Source organism: Pogoniulus pusillus, chromosome 5 (assembly GCF_015220805.1).
Source record: "Pogoniulus pusillus isolate bPogPus1 chromosome 5, bPogPus1.pri, whole genome shotgun sequence".
Classification (NCBI taxonomy): Eukaryota; Metazoa; Chordata; class Aves; order Piciformes; family Lybiidae; genus Pogoniulus; species Pogoniulus pusillus.
The window spans coordinates 6287831-6300288 of NC_087268.1; the positions used below are offsets into that span (position 1 = coordinate 6287831).

At 43.8% G+C, this 12458-nt stretch overlaps 1 protein-coding gene across 6 annotated transcripts in view; it reads right to left on the minus strand.

The window, feature by feature from the left end:
* The window catches only part of GPM6B (glycoprotein M6B), a 116339-nt gene that overhangs the window by 27584 nt on the left and 76297 nt on the right, over window positions 1-12458 (minus strand). For 2 of the 6 annotated variants that reach the window (XM_064143091.1, XM_064143096.1), the window contains exon 1: window positions 7165-7499. The exons of 1 other annotated variant lie outside the window; for it this stretch is intronic. In XM_064143091.1, the coding sequence (XP_063999161.1) occupies window positions 7165-7225 (61 nt within the window). In that variant the 5' untranslated portion in view covers window positions 7226-7499. Of the gene's footprint in view, window positions 1-7164; window positions 7509-12458 lie in introns of those variants that run through there. 3 more of the 6 variants (XM_064143093.1, XM_064143097.1, XM_064143092.1) reach the window with 3 other exon arrangements.

Below are 12458 nucleotides of genomic sequence, written 5' to 3' on the forward strand. Positions count from 1 at the left end.
ACTCCAGAGGCAAAGGAAGACAAAGGAAAATCACATTACCTTTTTGTATTAAAAAGAGCCTAAATCTGTCGAAGAAAACAGTTATTGTCATTCACGTGGAGGGGTGGGGCAAATACATGAGTTTGCCCCATGACTTTCTTGCATTTAGGGAAAAAAAAAGGTACATTGGGGCTTTATTTCACGTGGGCTCTGCTCACGTTCAAAAATCTGGATCAAGCATGTTACTAAAATAGGCATCTTTCAGGTTTACACTGAAGCACAGGCATTATCCTTCTCCTGTTTCCAGAGGGCAGGTGAAACTCAGAGCAAGAAGATGCCCCCACCCCTGACTGCTCACACACTCCTCAAACACTCACTGGCCTTACAAGCCCCCCGCAAGAGGCCACTGTCGGACAAACCCCCCTGCTGAACTCATGTGTCCTCTCGGCACCGCCACAGCTTTGGCAAGGCTGCCAGGGGCAGACAGACCTTCACTTAAAATGCACTGGAGCCTCACCCTGTAGCGGCTAAGTAACAAAACAATCATCTCTGGCCAGAGTAAATCCTATTCAACATCAGCTGGGCTTACACAGGAGGCTACAACACTGAAAGCTCATCTACTGCAGACTAGATGAGAGGCAGATATTGAGGGGCAGGGGGAGTATGAATGCCATACATTTCTGGCACATGAGGAGCTAGGAAGGTCCTGGACCTGGTCCCTCTCTCACGTGGTTCTGCTGCTGGTACAGTGAGGAGCTTGGCACAGATATGTCTGCATATGTCACAACGAGAAAAAAAATTCTTGGCTTCAAAGCCAAATGCTGGATCTAGAAATCTGAAACAAGAATTTGTTCATCTCCTACACCAGCAAGCAAACTCCAATATTAAACCAGTCTTTTGGGTTTGGGATGCAAAACTGGCATCAATGGCTCTCTTAAAGGGTACTCTGTGGCTTGGTATCTCTCCTCCCTCTGTGACACAAACAAATGAGAAAGCAGGGATGAGGTAGTATATTTTTCCTAGAAGACATTACTGCTTCTTTGGTACAGTTTACCATTCCTTTTCAGGAAAGGCAAATTCCACATCTTATGAGCATAACTGATTTCAAAACGTGTTCAGAGTATCTTTCCAAAACAACTGTGCATGCTCAGGACAATATAATCTCCTTCTGCTTGCACAGGCACACTCTCGTTTATGAGATCAAAAAGAATGCCATAATAATTGACTTGGACACAAAATGGAAAGTAACAGGATTCCTTGCCAGCCCAGTGTCTCCCCATTCCCTCCCAGCTGTCTGCTCCCTGTTCTTCTGAAGCTACTCACTGGGCACTGATAACAGATTCTGATTTTTAAATAAGTAAGTTAGAAGTAAGGAGCTGCAAAAAACTCTCAGAAGAATAGACAGATGGATGGATGGATGGATGGATGGATGGATGGATGGATGGATGGATGGATGGATGGATGGATGGATGGATGAAGATCTTTTGTACTGCAGCAGCACCTAGACCAAAACTTTGGCACCAAAATGATTTTACCCTACCAGGCCTGAACCCACAATTCAAGATTTCTCCTGCAGTGGCTACAAACCCTACTAGCTCAGAGAACAGCAGGAAGCTGGATTTCTCCCTTAGCCTGGAGGGACACTGGCGAAGTCACCAGTGTCTGTTGCAGAACAAACATCAAACGCTGAAATGCAGAGATAGCATGTAAACTTTGTGACATCATTTCTGTAACTGAAAATATTCTATGAAGTTGGGGGGGTTTAATTAGCTACTTCTGTTTTTTTCAAGAACAGGGCTCCTTTCATCAGGAGCTGGTTCAAACTCCAAAAAGGAATCTTTTTTTCCACTGCTCTGCAAAGAGCCACTTAGCAATGGCTGCTTGCTAGCCCTTACTGCTTGCTTGGCATGACCTCTGAAGTATCTTTTGGTGAAGTCACAGGGACCCACCCAAGCCCACTCACGCAAAATCACCACCAGGTTAAGAGCCTCACTAGGCTTCAGTTGTGTAACTACTGCATACAGTACACATCAGTAGCCTGGAGTTAGGAAGGCGTAAATGTCTTATCCTCTGCTTTTTGAGGAACTAATTACATTGGTTGCATTCCCAGGTCTAGATTACAATACTCTCAGTGCACAGCCAAGCTCATGCAGCTTGCAGCCTCCTGTCAGGAGCAGGTTTTACTCGGTCCCACACAGAGGCAGCAGCTATAGAATTGACAATGCCTCATGTCACACCACACAGGCATACTGATGGCGACTGTGGTGTTCAATATTCATTGGGATGAATCATCTTGTATGTCTGTAATAAAATTCCCAGTGCCCAACATCCTCACACTTGCTGCCCTTAGCATATGGGTTTAGAGGAAACAAACATTTATGACATTCATCTGTTGCAGCTGACAAAGTGGTCCACAGGAGCAAAGAGAGGATTGTTGTTTGGTTGGTTATGATCTGGCTCGATGATCCTAGAGGTCTCTTCCAACCTGGCTAATGCTGTGGTTCTGTGGCTAGCTGGTTACAAATAATGCATGAGGAGCAGGGCTGGCAAGAAAATGGACAAGAGTCTGAGCAACCAAATGGGCTCCTTCCACCTCTCTTTGCTCCTCTCTTTAGCCCCCTTACTCCCACTGCAGAATTCATTATGCATGTAAAGTGCCATCTGGGTTTCCCCCTCCCCCTTGTTACCATATCGTGTGGCACATATGTCTAGGTTTTGTGTTTTCATGAGGTCACTCAGATCAGCATGAGTACGTTCTTCAACTGTTTTTCAAAGGCCCCCCTATTTAGAAACCAAATCCTATTCATTAAAACCTAAATCACTAAAGCCTGACAAATTATTATCCCTAGAATATCGCATGTCCCAGATTCTCCCTGGGCTGGACCTCTCTTCCTACAGTCGTATTCTTCAGGGACTTATACTAACAAGTTATTATTTACAGGAGATCTGAAACACCAATAAATTGCTTGAAATGGGAAAAAATATACAAACCCTACTAAAAATCTTTAAGCAGCTCGACAGCTCTGACAGGACTGTGAGTTGAACGTTTGAAGAAGTTGGTTATCTAAAAAAAAAAGGCTTTTCAACTGGCTGTAATGAAAAATACATTTATCTGTGATGCATCAAAATGCTCTAAAGCTCACTGTGCAAAATGAACTTCGCTACAAGTTAAATAAGCCACACGTTAATTCACTCCTAACATCACACCTTAGCAGCTTCATTTACACTATCATTCCACAGAGCTGTACAGTTGTGCTTTAAGGTAAGTATTTTCTGGTGAGCATCATCCTATTCTTGTCTGTTTAGCTTAAAAGAAATCACTTTTAATTGCTTCACATATGAGGCAAATAACAAAGCCCATAGCCTTTCCTGAGCATGACGTCTTCTTTCACTGAGAGCACATTAGTAGAGAAGAGCCAATTAAAGGGAACCTCTAGTGCAGCTGCTCAGGCTGGTTTTCATTATTCCTCGTCTCAGCACATCCAATCTTAACATCATATGTATTCATATAAGGAAATTATATCCTACTGTAAAGGCTTTTCTCCGTTCCCCCATGCGTGACTGGTGAATTCACCACGTACATCAGCAGATGGGGTTTTGGTTTGGGTGTTGTGGGGTTTTTTTTCTGTGTGTGTTGTTGGTTTTTGGTTGTTTGGTGAGGTTTTGTTGTTTGTTTGTTCGTTTTTAATTTATTTTGCAACTTAGCAATATTTCTCATAGTCAAATAAAAAGAGAAACTTCTTGTCTCTGTTAATGTGTATCAGGATCTGTATCCTTCACTACTGATGGAAAAAGGCATTTCGTTTTTCTTATTTATTCCACCTCAGTAAATCTGCCTGCCCAGTCCTCACGTTTTGATTTAATTTAATGCCTGCAAGATAAACCCTGTCATTTGCAATAATTTGTAAACCTTCATCTTTAAAATGCATCCAATCTGTCCTGCAGCCCTGTAAAGTAGCTGTTAAACATTTTCCTTCAGCTTGCTCATGGTGTTCTCCTCTGATAAGGCCTGCTGATAAACAGCATAAAGCTGACATATTTCTTATCTCCATCAACATGGATGTTGTTCCATTTCCAATTAAAAAAACTGGGGCAGCAGCCACTCATCTGGGTGCAGATAAACACTGAATCCATCAGATGGGCAGCATCGCTGCCTGAATCAGGCAGAGGATTCACAAAAGTAGTTATTAAAATATAGAACTGGAATTTATACACAATTTAGTGAAGTTTAAATAATTTTTATTTACCCATCAGTAATTACTCACAAAACATATTAGTTCATGTCTATTGTCTCAGCTGACACTGCAATCCAATGCAGCTAGCCATCCACACTTGCTACTGTGATGGGAAACACAAACCACTACCCTTGTGACACCACTGTTCAGGTGTGACCACCTTAGGTGCCTGAACTGAAAATAACTCTTGCTGCTCAGGCCAAGTGTTCACATAGTATTGCCAGCATTCTCCCAAGTACATCCTTGTACATAGACAGCAAGCAGCCCTAGCTCAACTTCCTCCCATTCCCTATGTTTACACTACATCACTGAGGAGGCCCTTGCAATAAAACACACTACTTGGAAACGTGTAGCTTGAAGTTGTAATAAAGAAAAAAAACCCTGTTGGCATAAAAGCAAAATTTACAATTAAATGCTGCCATTTCCCCCATAATTCAGCAGGCATAGCATGCTGTGTGTGAGCCTGAATACCCAAAGTGAAAGCCTTAGGATCTTCTTTTGCTCAGTCTTAGCAACAGCAACATCCCCAAGACTCTTCACATATTGGTTTATCTCCTTGGACTCTGCAATTCATTTCTGGCATGATGAGTTAAAAGACTTTGTGATAGTATTTCAATTGCTTTGAGCTGTGGCAGCTGCCTCGCTACCTCTGGATCTAGGGCACCTCATAGAGGACAGCCATTACACCAAGACCAGGTGGAATCTCAAGGGAAGAAGCAAATGTTGCAAGCCTGGCAAACATGTAAGGTATAGCAAACAGCAGGCTCAGTGCAGACTCTAAATGGACACGGTTTTGAAGGGCTAAGCGTCTGGTTTATACATCCAAATGAATCAACAGTATTCTCACAGAGGTTTATTTCACAAAGATGAAATAAATGAAATCTCATTTTTCTCCATCACAGCTGCTGGTGAAAACCCTTTTGAAAAACCCTGCCTTTTCAGAGGTACCTGATGCTGCCCACTGACCCCATTGAAAAATCCAACTGGGCTCAACTGTCTTAGCGATTCGGAAAATTTGCCCCCCAGAACTGAGTATGTCCCCTGCATCCCTGCTTCACAGCAGTAACTTTGCAGGGGCATCTGAACTATTTATTTTGCTGTTGAAGCTAGGAGTGGGATTGCTCCAGATCTCTGTGTTTAAATTCACTGTGAAACACATTGGGAATTGAAATGAATAGAAGAAGAGCATAATGTGAGAGACCATGTGTTACTTTCGGAAATGAGAGAACTGGCAAGAACAAAGCCTTGGAGTCTTACATACACATACCTATGAAACAGATCCTAAGTATCAAATTATCACAGAAAAACAGGAAATGATGGTAAAATTAGGATAGGCAGGTCCCCTGCTTGCATCCTATGAAAGCAACAGATCAACCACCTTGACTTGGTAACAGATTTACTGTTCTACCCATTGTGCTTTCATCCTTGCCAAAATAAAAGGGAAGCCATAAACTCGTCATGAACACACTCAGCAACACATTTCGTTTTGCACAGCTGCTAATGCATACATATGACTTATTTTGGTGGTTACGATACATGAGTTCTATCAGTTTAAAAGAGACTCACAAATCAGAAGAAAAGATTTGTGTGATTTTCAAAGAACAATATGCGAGTTCAAGGTGGGTTTATAAGCCAAGGTATTTAGGACATTCTGTACATTAAATATTCAAAATCTGCAATGAGGTGGTTTGTTGTCCACATACACTAATGGCTCTCAGAGTTTAATCTCTCATCAGTGGACCTCCTTTTGTGAAATCCCTAAGGGATTATGTAGTACTATGTCTAATCACTTGACAGATTTCATTTACTTGAAACTGAAGCTAGGTTTGCATCATTCAAAGTGTGTAGGAGGAATCAGATTCAAAGCAGGAAAACAAAATCTGATACTGGACAGTAGTGGGATTTATCATTATGTTCATATCTAAACTGTTTAACAGTAAATGAAAGAGATCTACTTGGGAATACATTCTAGTTGTGTATCAGCTGCATATGCCTATCAGATAGATTGCTTATAAATGACACGCAACTGGTTCACCAGTATGTTATGACTCATGTAAAAAGGCAGTAGAGAATTGAGTAATTTTGTTACAGCTGTATAATTTAGTAAAAAAAATATTGCTATGATTTGTACAGGAGTCTGCTACACCGAGAAAGGACATTTGGTGGGCATAAATTACACGGTGCAGAAACAAAACAGTCCTCTGCCCTCTGAAGTTCAGCACTCCAGCCCAAGCAAATCACCTGGGAGGCTAGGATGGATGAAGCACTTCTCTTTCTGTGCTGCTGTCTCCCTAGACATGCAGAAGCGCTACCATGGAATCGTTCTCTCTATTAAGCAGCAATTCTCAGTGATTAACACATCCTGAAACCTAACGTTGTGAAACTCATTGCATTATTCCCTGTTATCAGAGCACAAGTGGGTATCTACATAAACAAATTTGCCAGAAGACACCGTACAAAAGGAATTAAAAATGAAGAGTAGCAATTGGTGCCAGGCTAACTACACAAAGACTGTGCAGTACCGTAGTTTATGCTAGGTTATTATAACCTACATCTTCCACACCGCATTGCAAAGGCTTGCTACATGCCCTGTCGTGATGAAAACAGCAGATCACAGTTCTGAAAGCAACATGCAAACACACAGGCACAGGCTACCTCTGTAAACCAAATTTACCAGAATCTGTCAAAAGACACAGCACTAACGAGACTTCTTTCACAAACACCATTTTAGGCAGGGTTAGGACAGATTCTGGGCAAATACAGACACAGACAGAAAGGCTGCTGCTTTATTAATCTGTTGTCAAGCCATGCAGGGAAAGACGCCTCAAAGCCCGAAGATGCAGTAAAGATTGTTTAAGAGCTCTCTGGAAAAGTGACAAAACTAGCCTAAACCTCTTTAAACCCCCTGAATGAAAAGATTTAAACAAGTTATTGTTAGACCCCTGGGTACCTTTTTTCTCTTGGCTTTGTTCTGCATTTTCCTCCGCTGCAGTTTCCATGGCTGGCTTCATACCATCCACCAAAAATGCCGCCCCCCCTCCCCCCCCAGCAAGCACTTTTTCTCTTCGCCTCCTTTCTCACTCCCTTCCGTCTCCTATTTACGGCGGCAGTGATTGAGCGGCTCTGTTCTCCCCTACAGTAGATTGCAGTCCCTTCCAAAGCGCCAGGAAAGTCTTGTCAGCCTGGATTTGGCTGCGCTGAGTGGTCGGCGGGAAGCCGTGCCAGCGAGCGCTCAGCCGTACGTCACGGCGGGCCCCGGCTATAAAGCAGCCGTCCTGCGCCTCACCCTGCCCCGGCTCCTCGCGTCCCGAGGAACAGCCGCACCACTTCGCCTCTCCTGCCCCTCGCCCTCCATTCTCCCCCTCTCTTCCCACCTCCCGACGCTCCCGACGAATGTTAATCAATTCTCCGGGTGGTGAATGGATTGGTGACATCGGGAGGCGAGATGCAGGCGAGAAAGAAAGGAGTCCCCTGACCACCGTGGGGCGAGCCCCCACGCCACCGTCTCCAAGGGGAGCGCACGCCAGCACACAATTGCAAGGCTCCCTTTCCCATGGGACCTCGCTATTATCCTTCGCATCTTGATTTATTCCACATGCCCTCTGCTCTTTCAAGGGGCGGGGGGCGATGGATCTGTTCTCCCTGTTTGCTTTCTTTGCTGACTAAGTTCCGCTCACCCGCAGCAAAAGGCCGTGTGTGAAAGGAGCAGACAGGCAAAAGTGGGCATATGCATGTACATTTTTTTTTGTAATTAATTATTTCTCTGACTAGCAAGCATGATGGAGAAAACAAAAAGCACAAAGAAATGCAAGCAAGCAGGAAGCGAGCAAGCTCAAGTGACCCAAAATACACGTGCAGTACTTTTCAAGGATAATTTCTTTCAGATTTAAAATAAGTAGATTTTAAAAATACACCTGCTATTCCAAACCTAAAGCCATGCTTAGAACTGAGCGAAGAGTGGCTGCTAACCACGGGTTTGACTGCTTCCCTAAATCCACACAGACTGCAACACAGTCTAATGAGCTGTGACCTGGCTCTGGGAGCAACAAAAGGAGGACATGTCTACGTTGCACTGCATGAGGTGACTTCAGGTTTCACAGTATCACAGTATCATCAGGGTTGGAAGAGACCTCACAGATCATCAAGTCCAACCCTTTACCACAGAGCTCAAGGCTAGACCATGGCACCAAGTGCCATGTCCAACCTTGCCTTGAACTGCCCCAGGGACGGCGACTCCACCACCTCCCCGGGCAGCCCATTCCAGTGTCCAATGACTCTCTCAGTGAAGAACTTTCTCCTCACCTCCAGCCTAAATCTCCCCTGGCGCAGCCTGAGGCTGTGTCCTCTTGTTCTGGCACTGGCCACCTGAGAGAAGAGAGCAACCTCCTCCTGGCCACAACCACCCCTCAGGTAGTTGTAGACAGCAATAAGGTCACCCCTGAGCCTCCTCTTCTCCAGGCTAACCAATCCCAGCTCCCTCAGCCTCTCCTCGTAGGGCTGTGCTCAAGGCCTCTCCCCAGCCTCGTCGCCCTTCTCTGGACACGCTCAAGCATCTCAACGTCCCTCCTAAACTGGGGGGCCCAGAACTGAACACAGTACTCAAGGTGTGGTCTAACCAGTGCAGAGTACAGGGGCAGAATGACCTCCTTGCTCCTGCTGACCACACCATTCCTGATGCAGGCCAGGATGCCATTGGCTCTCTTGGCCACCTGGGCACACTGCTGGCTCATGTTCAGGCAGGTATCGATCAGCAACCCCAGATCCCTCTCTGTCTGGCTGCTCTCCAGCCACTCCGACCCTAGCCTGTATCTCTGCATGGGGTTGTTGTAGCCAAAGTGCAGCACCCTGCACTTGGAGCTATTGAACTCCATCCCATTGGCCTCTGCCCATCTGTCCAGGCGGTCAAGGTCCCGCTGCAGAGCCCTTCTGCCTTCCAACTCAGTCACATCTGCCCCCAGCTTGGTGTCATCTGCAAACTTGCTGATGACTGACTCGATGCCCAGCTTGTTGCGAGCAGCCCCACGCTGCGAAGCCACAGAGCCCACGTAGGGATATTATTCACCTTCTAAACCCCAGATAACACTCGTATGTAAGACTGTACCATCCTTAGGCTAATTAACCTTGCCTATCGCTTTGCTTGCCTCAGTGGCCTCGCAGAGCACTACACTGTGCAGGGCAAACATGCCCAAAGGCGCTCCTTTTTTTGTGTGTAGGATGACAGAGCAACCATGGAGTAATGGCCTTTGTGGTCTGGCAGGCTTCACTAGTCCAGCCACCACAGCCAATTCTGCAGGCTGCAAAGATGCCTCACAGATTCAGCAAATGCTGGAGATGTTCAAACCTACACGCTGCGTGTTCTGTATAACAGATTCAACGAGGAGAGTGGGAAGAGGGAAGCAGTCCAAAGACTTGTAAGTGCAACTCAGCCTCTTCTGGTTGAAGTTATTACACCCACAATTTTGCTGTGCATTTTTCATTTGTATAGATGCCTAGGGAAAACCACCAAAAAAAATCAGACCCAATCTTTAGAGAAAGTTTCCTTCTCTTGCAAGAAATCAGTGTACAAATCCCCTTCTCTCACCACGGTCACCATAGTTACTTTGTTTTGGGCATTACTGCTTAGACGTATGCTTCAGCCCAGTTGCTAAGAGGTCTTGAACCTACCCCTTAGATTTCACATCACAGCATCAAAACTTGGTGTCTTGGAGCCCATGAAAAGTTTACAGTTCAAGTCCCTACTTTAGCAGACCTGGTAGGATGAAGTTATTTTGTACAGGAAATGGAGGTACCCTCAGGAACTGATGTGTGGTTGGTTTGGTTCCTGAAGGTAATCAAATCAGCCTCCTTAGCAGAGACCTCAAATCCAGGTGCAAGTTGTATCTCTCCACTCTCCTTCTCCAACGTCCACACAGCAGTCCATACGTGTATTGAAATCCCTGCCTGTCAAGACCATGTACTGCAAACACACTCCCTCAAGGAAGCAGCTGAAAGGTGAAACTGTAAGGTGATATGTTTGACATATTCCTTTAATCATTACTAAAAGCTGTTCAAATCTCACAGTTGAGAAAGGAAAGACAAATTCTTTACACTTGGAATAATGATTATACAAGGAAAACATTTTACAAATAATGTTCTTTTCCCCGTTTAGCATCAATGAAATTGAAAATCCATAGCATAAACATCCTATTTGCTGAAAGGCACACAAATTTTAGTCATTGATCAAAACAACTGATTGCCTCTAACATGAAAATTCCCTTCAAACATCTGATTTTTCAGCCAGCACTTCTGCTCACTGCTGTGAGCAGATATTCTAGATCTCCATTTACTAATGATCTTTGCTTTAAAAGGCTGAAACGTCTCTTCCAACTACCCAAAGTTACAAAAGGCCTGTTCAAACTCTAACTCAAGTGGTATAATATTAATGCACTTATAAGTAAACAGATATACACAAATATCACCTGGAGTTTCCTTTCCTTAAACACAAAGTACATTAGACAGAACCTCTGGTTACAGACTGCCTTTACAGGAAACCTACTAACAAAGCCCTCCACTCTCAAAGACCTATTGCTTCAAACAGCTGTGTGCTTTCTTGCTGGCAAGAACTTTTATTAGGCAGGCTCATGACTTCAGAGCAGATGTTGTACGAACACAGAACTCATGGGCTGCAAGACTATTTCTCTTCTTTCTCCCAGGATAACCCTTCCTTTAAACGAGCAATGAAGTCAATGCACCATACCAGAATCAAGGTCACAAGAGCTTCAAGTTAGGACTTCAGAAGCCATTAATCCCAACTATTCAAAAGCATTCATTTGATGTACTAAATCATCCTCTAAAAGCTTCAAGTGATGTACGAGTATAAAGTTCATAGAATCAACCAGGTTGGAAGAGACCTCCAAGATCATCCAGTCCAACCTATCACCCAGCCGATCCAGTCAACTAGACCATGGCACTAAGTGCCTCATCCAGTCTTTTCTTGAAGACCCCCAGGGACGGTGCCTCCACCACCTCCCTGGTAAAGTTCTACCCTTCTTACTGCTTTCCAGATTACTGTAATATATGAGGAGGTTTAGGCACTTACTATCTTAAGTAATTTCTTAATTTTCAAACACTGACAGCCATGGCAAAAAAACCTCAAACTATATGTGATTTCCTCTCGTGCTAACATACACCTTGAGCATTAATCTCAGCCAGCAAGTCGTCTCATCCCACACTCCCTTAATCAGATGCATCCTTTTCTTAATATGTGATGAGACTTGGAGACATCAAGTCTATGAAGGTACAGCAAAAGATAAAGCCACAAAACTAGAAATCACACAAAATTCTTCAGAGACTTATATTCAGCAAAACTTTGCTGTCTATACAGCTGATAGAGATAACCACTAACTAGGGAAGGTGGCCAGTTGCCTTTTATTTGCAGACCGAAATAAAAATGAAAATCAGAAGAGAGGCTGAATAATAAAGAGCTCCTCTGCTGCTAAAGCACAGCTCTAAGCCTACAGCCAAACCTCAGGAGGAATAGTAGTGGAGCAAAGTATGTGATGTGAAGGCACTGCAGACCATGCCACATCCACTGCAAAACAATTTATTAAAAAGAGAGAGCTTTTAATCTATCTTATCTAGGTTTAAAAAAAAAATCATCTTACTCAAGTAAATGATCACAACTGAACAAGTTAAAAAAAGGTATTAAACCCCCAATTCTGTTTGTGTGCCAAGTCCTTTTGAACATCTCTCTTTAATGTCACTGAATCTAGTTTACATTGCTGAAGGCTGAGGAGCTCTATCATAAGATACAGCAAATGCTTCACAAGCTTTCAGGAGCTGAACGCACACTTGCCATTTCTACAAAGGCTTCACAGAGCTGTAAAAAAGTGTTCTCACATACTTTGAGAGCAATTTGAGATTAGCCTATGAGATCTGTGACTCAAATTAAAACACAGAGACTGTCCCTCAAACAAGACTGACATGTATTCCAAACAACTTATTTTTAAGGACAACTTGTAAAATGCTCTTTTTTTTAGGGTATGTGCAAAAATATTTGAGGGAAAGAACAAACAGATGTGCATCCACTTGGTGTCATTTTCTCAGCATCATTACTGATGTTCGGGCCAGCTTTAGACCAGCTAACTAAGAACTGAGTATGCAAAAGGAAACAAATTTTCCATGTGGCTAAAATCAAGGCAGGACAACAAGGCTTCCAGTTGTGCATCAGTCATATATCTGGGAAGTGTTTAAAAAAAGACTGGA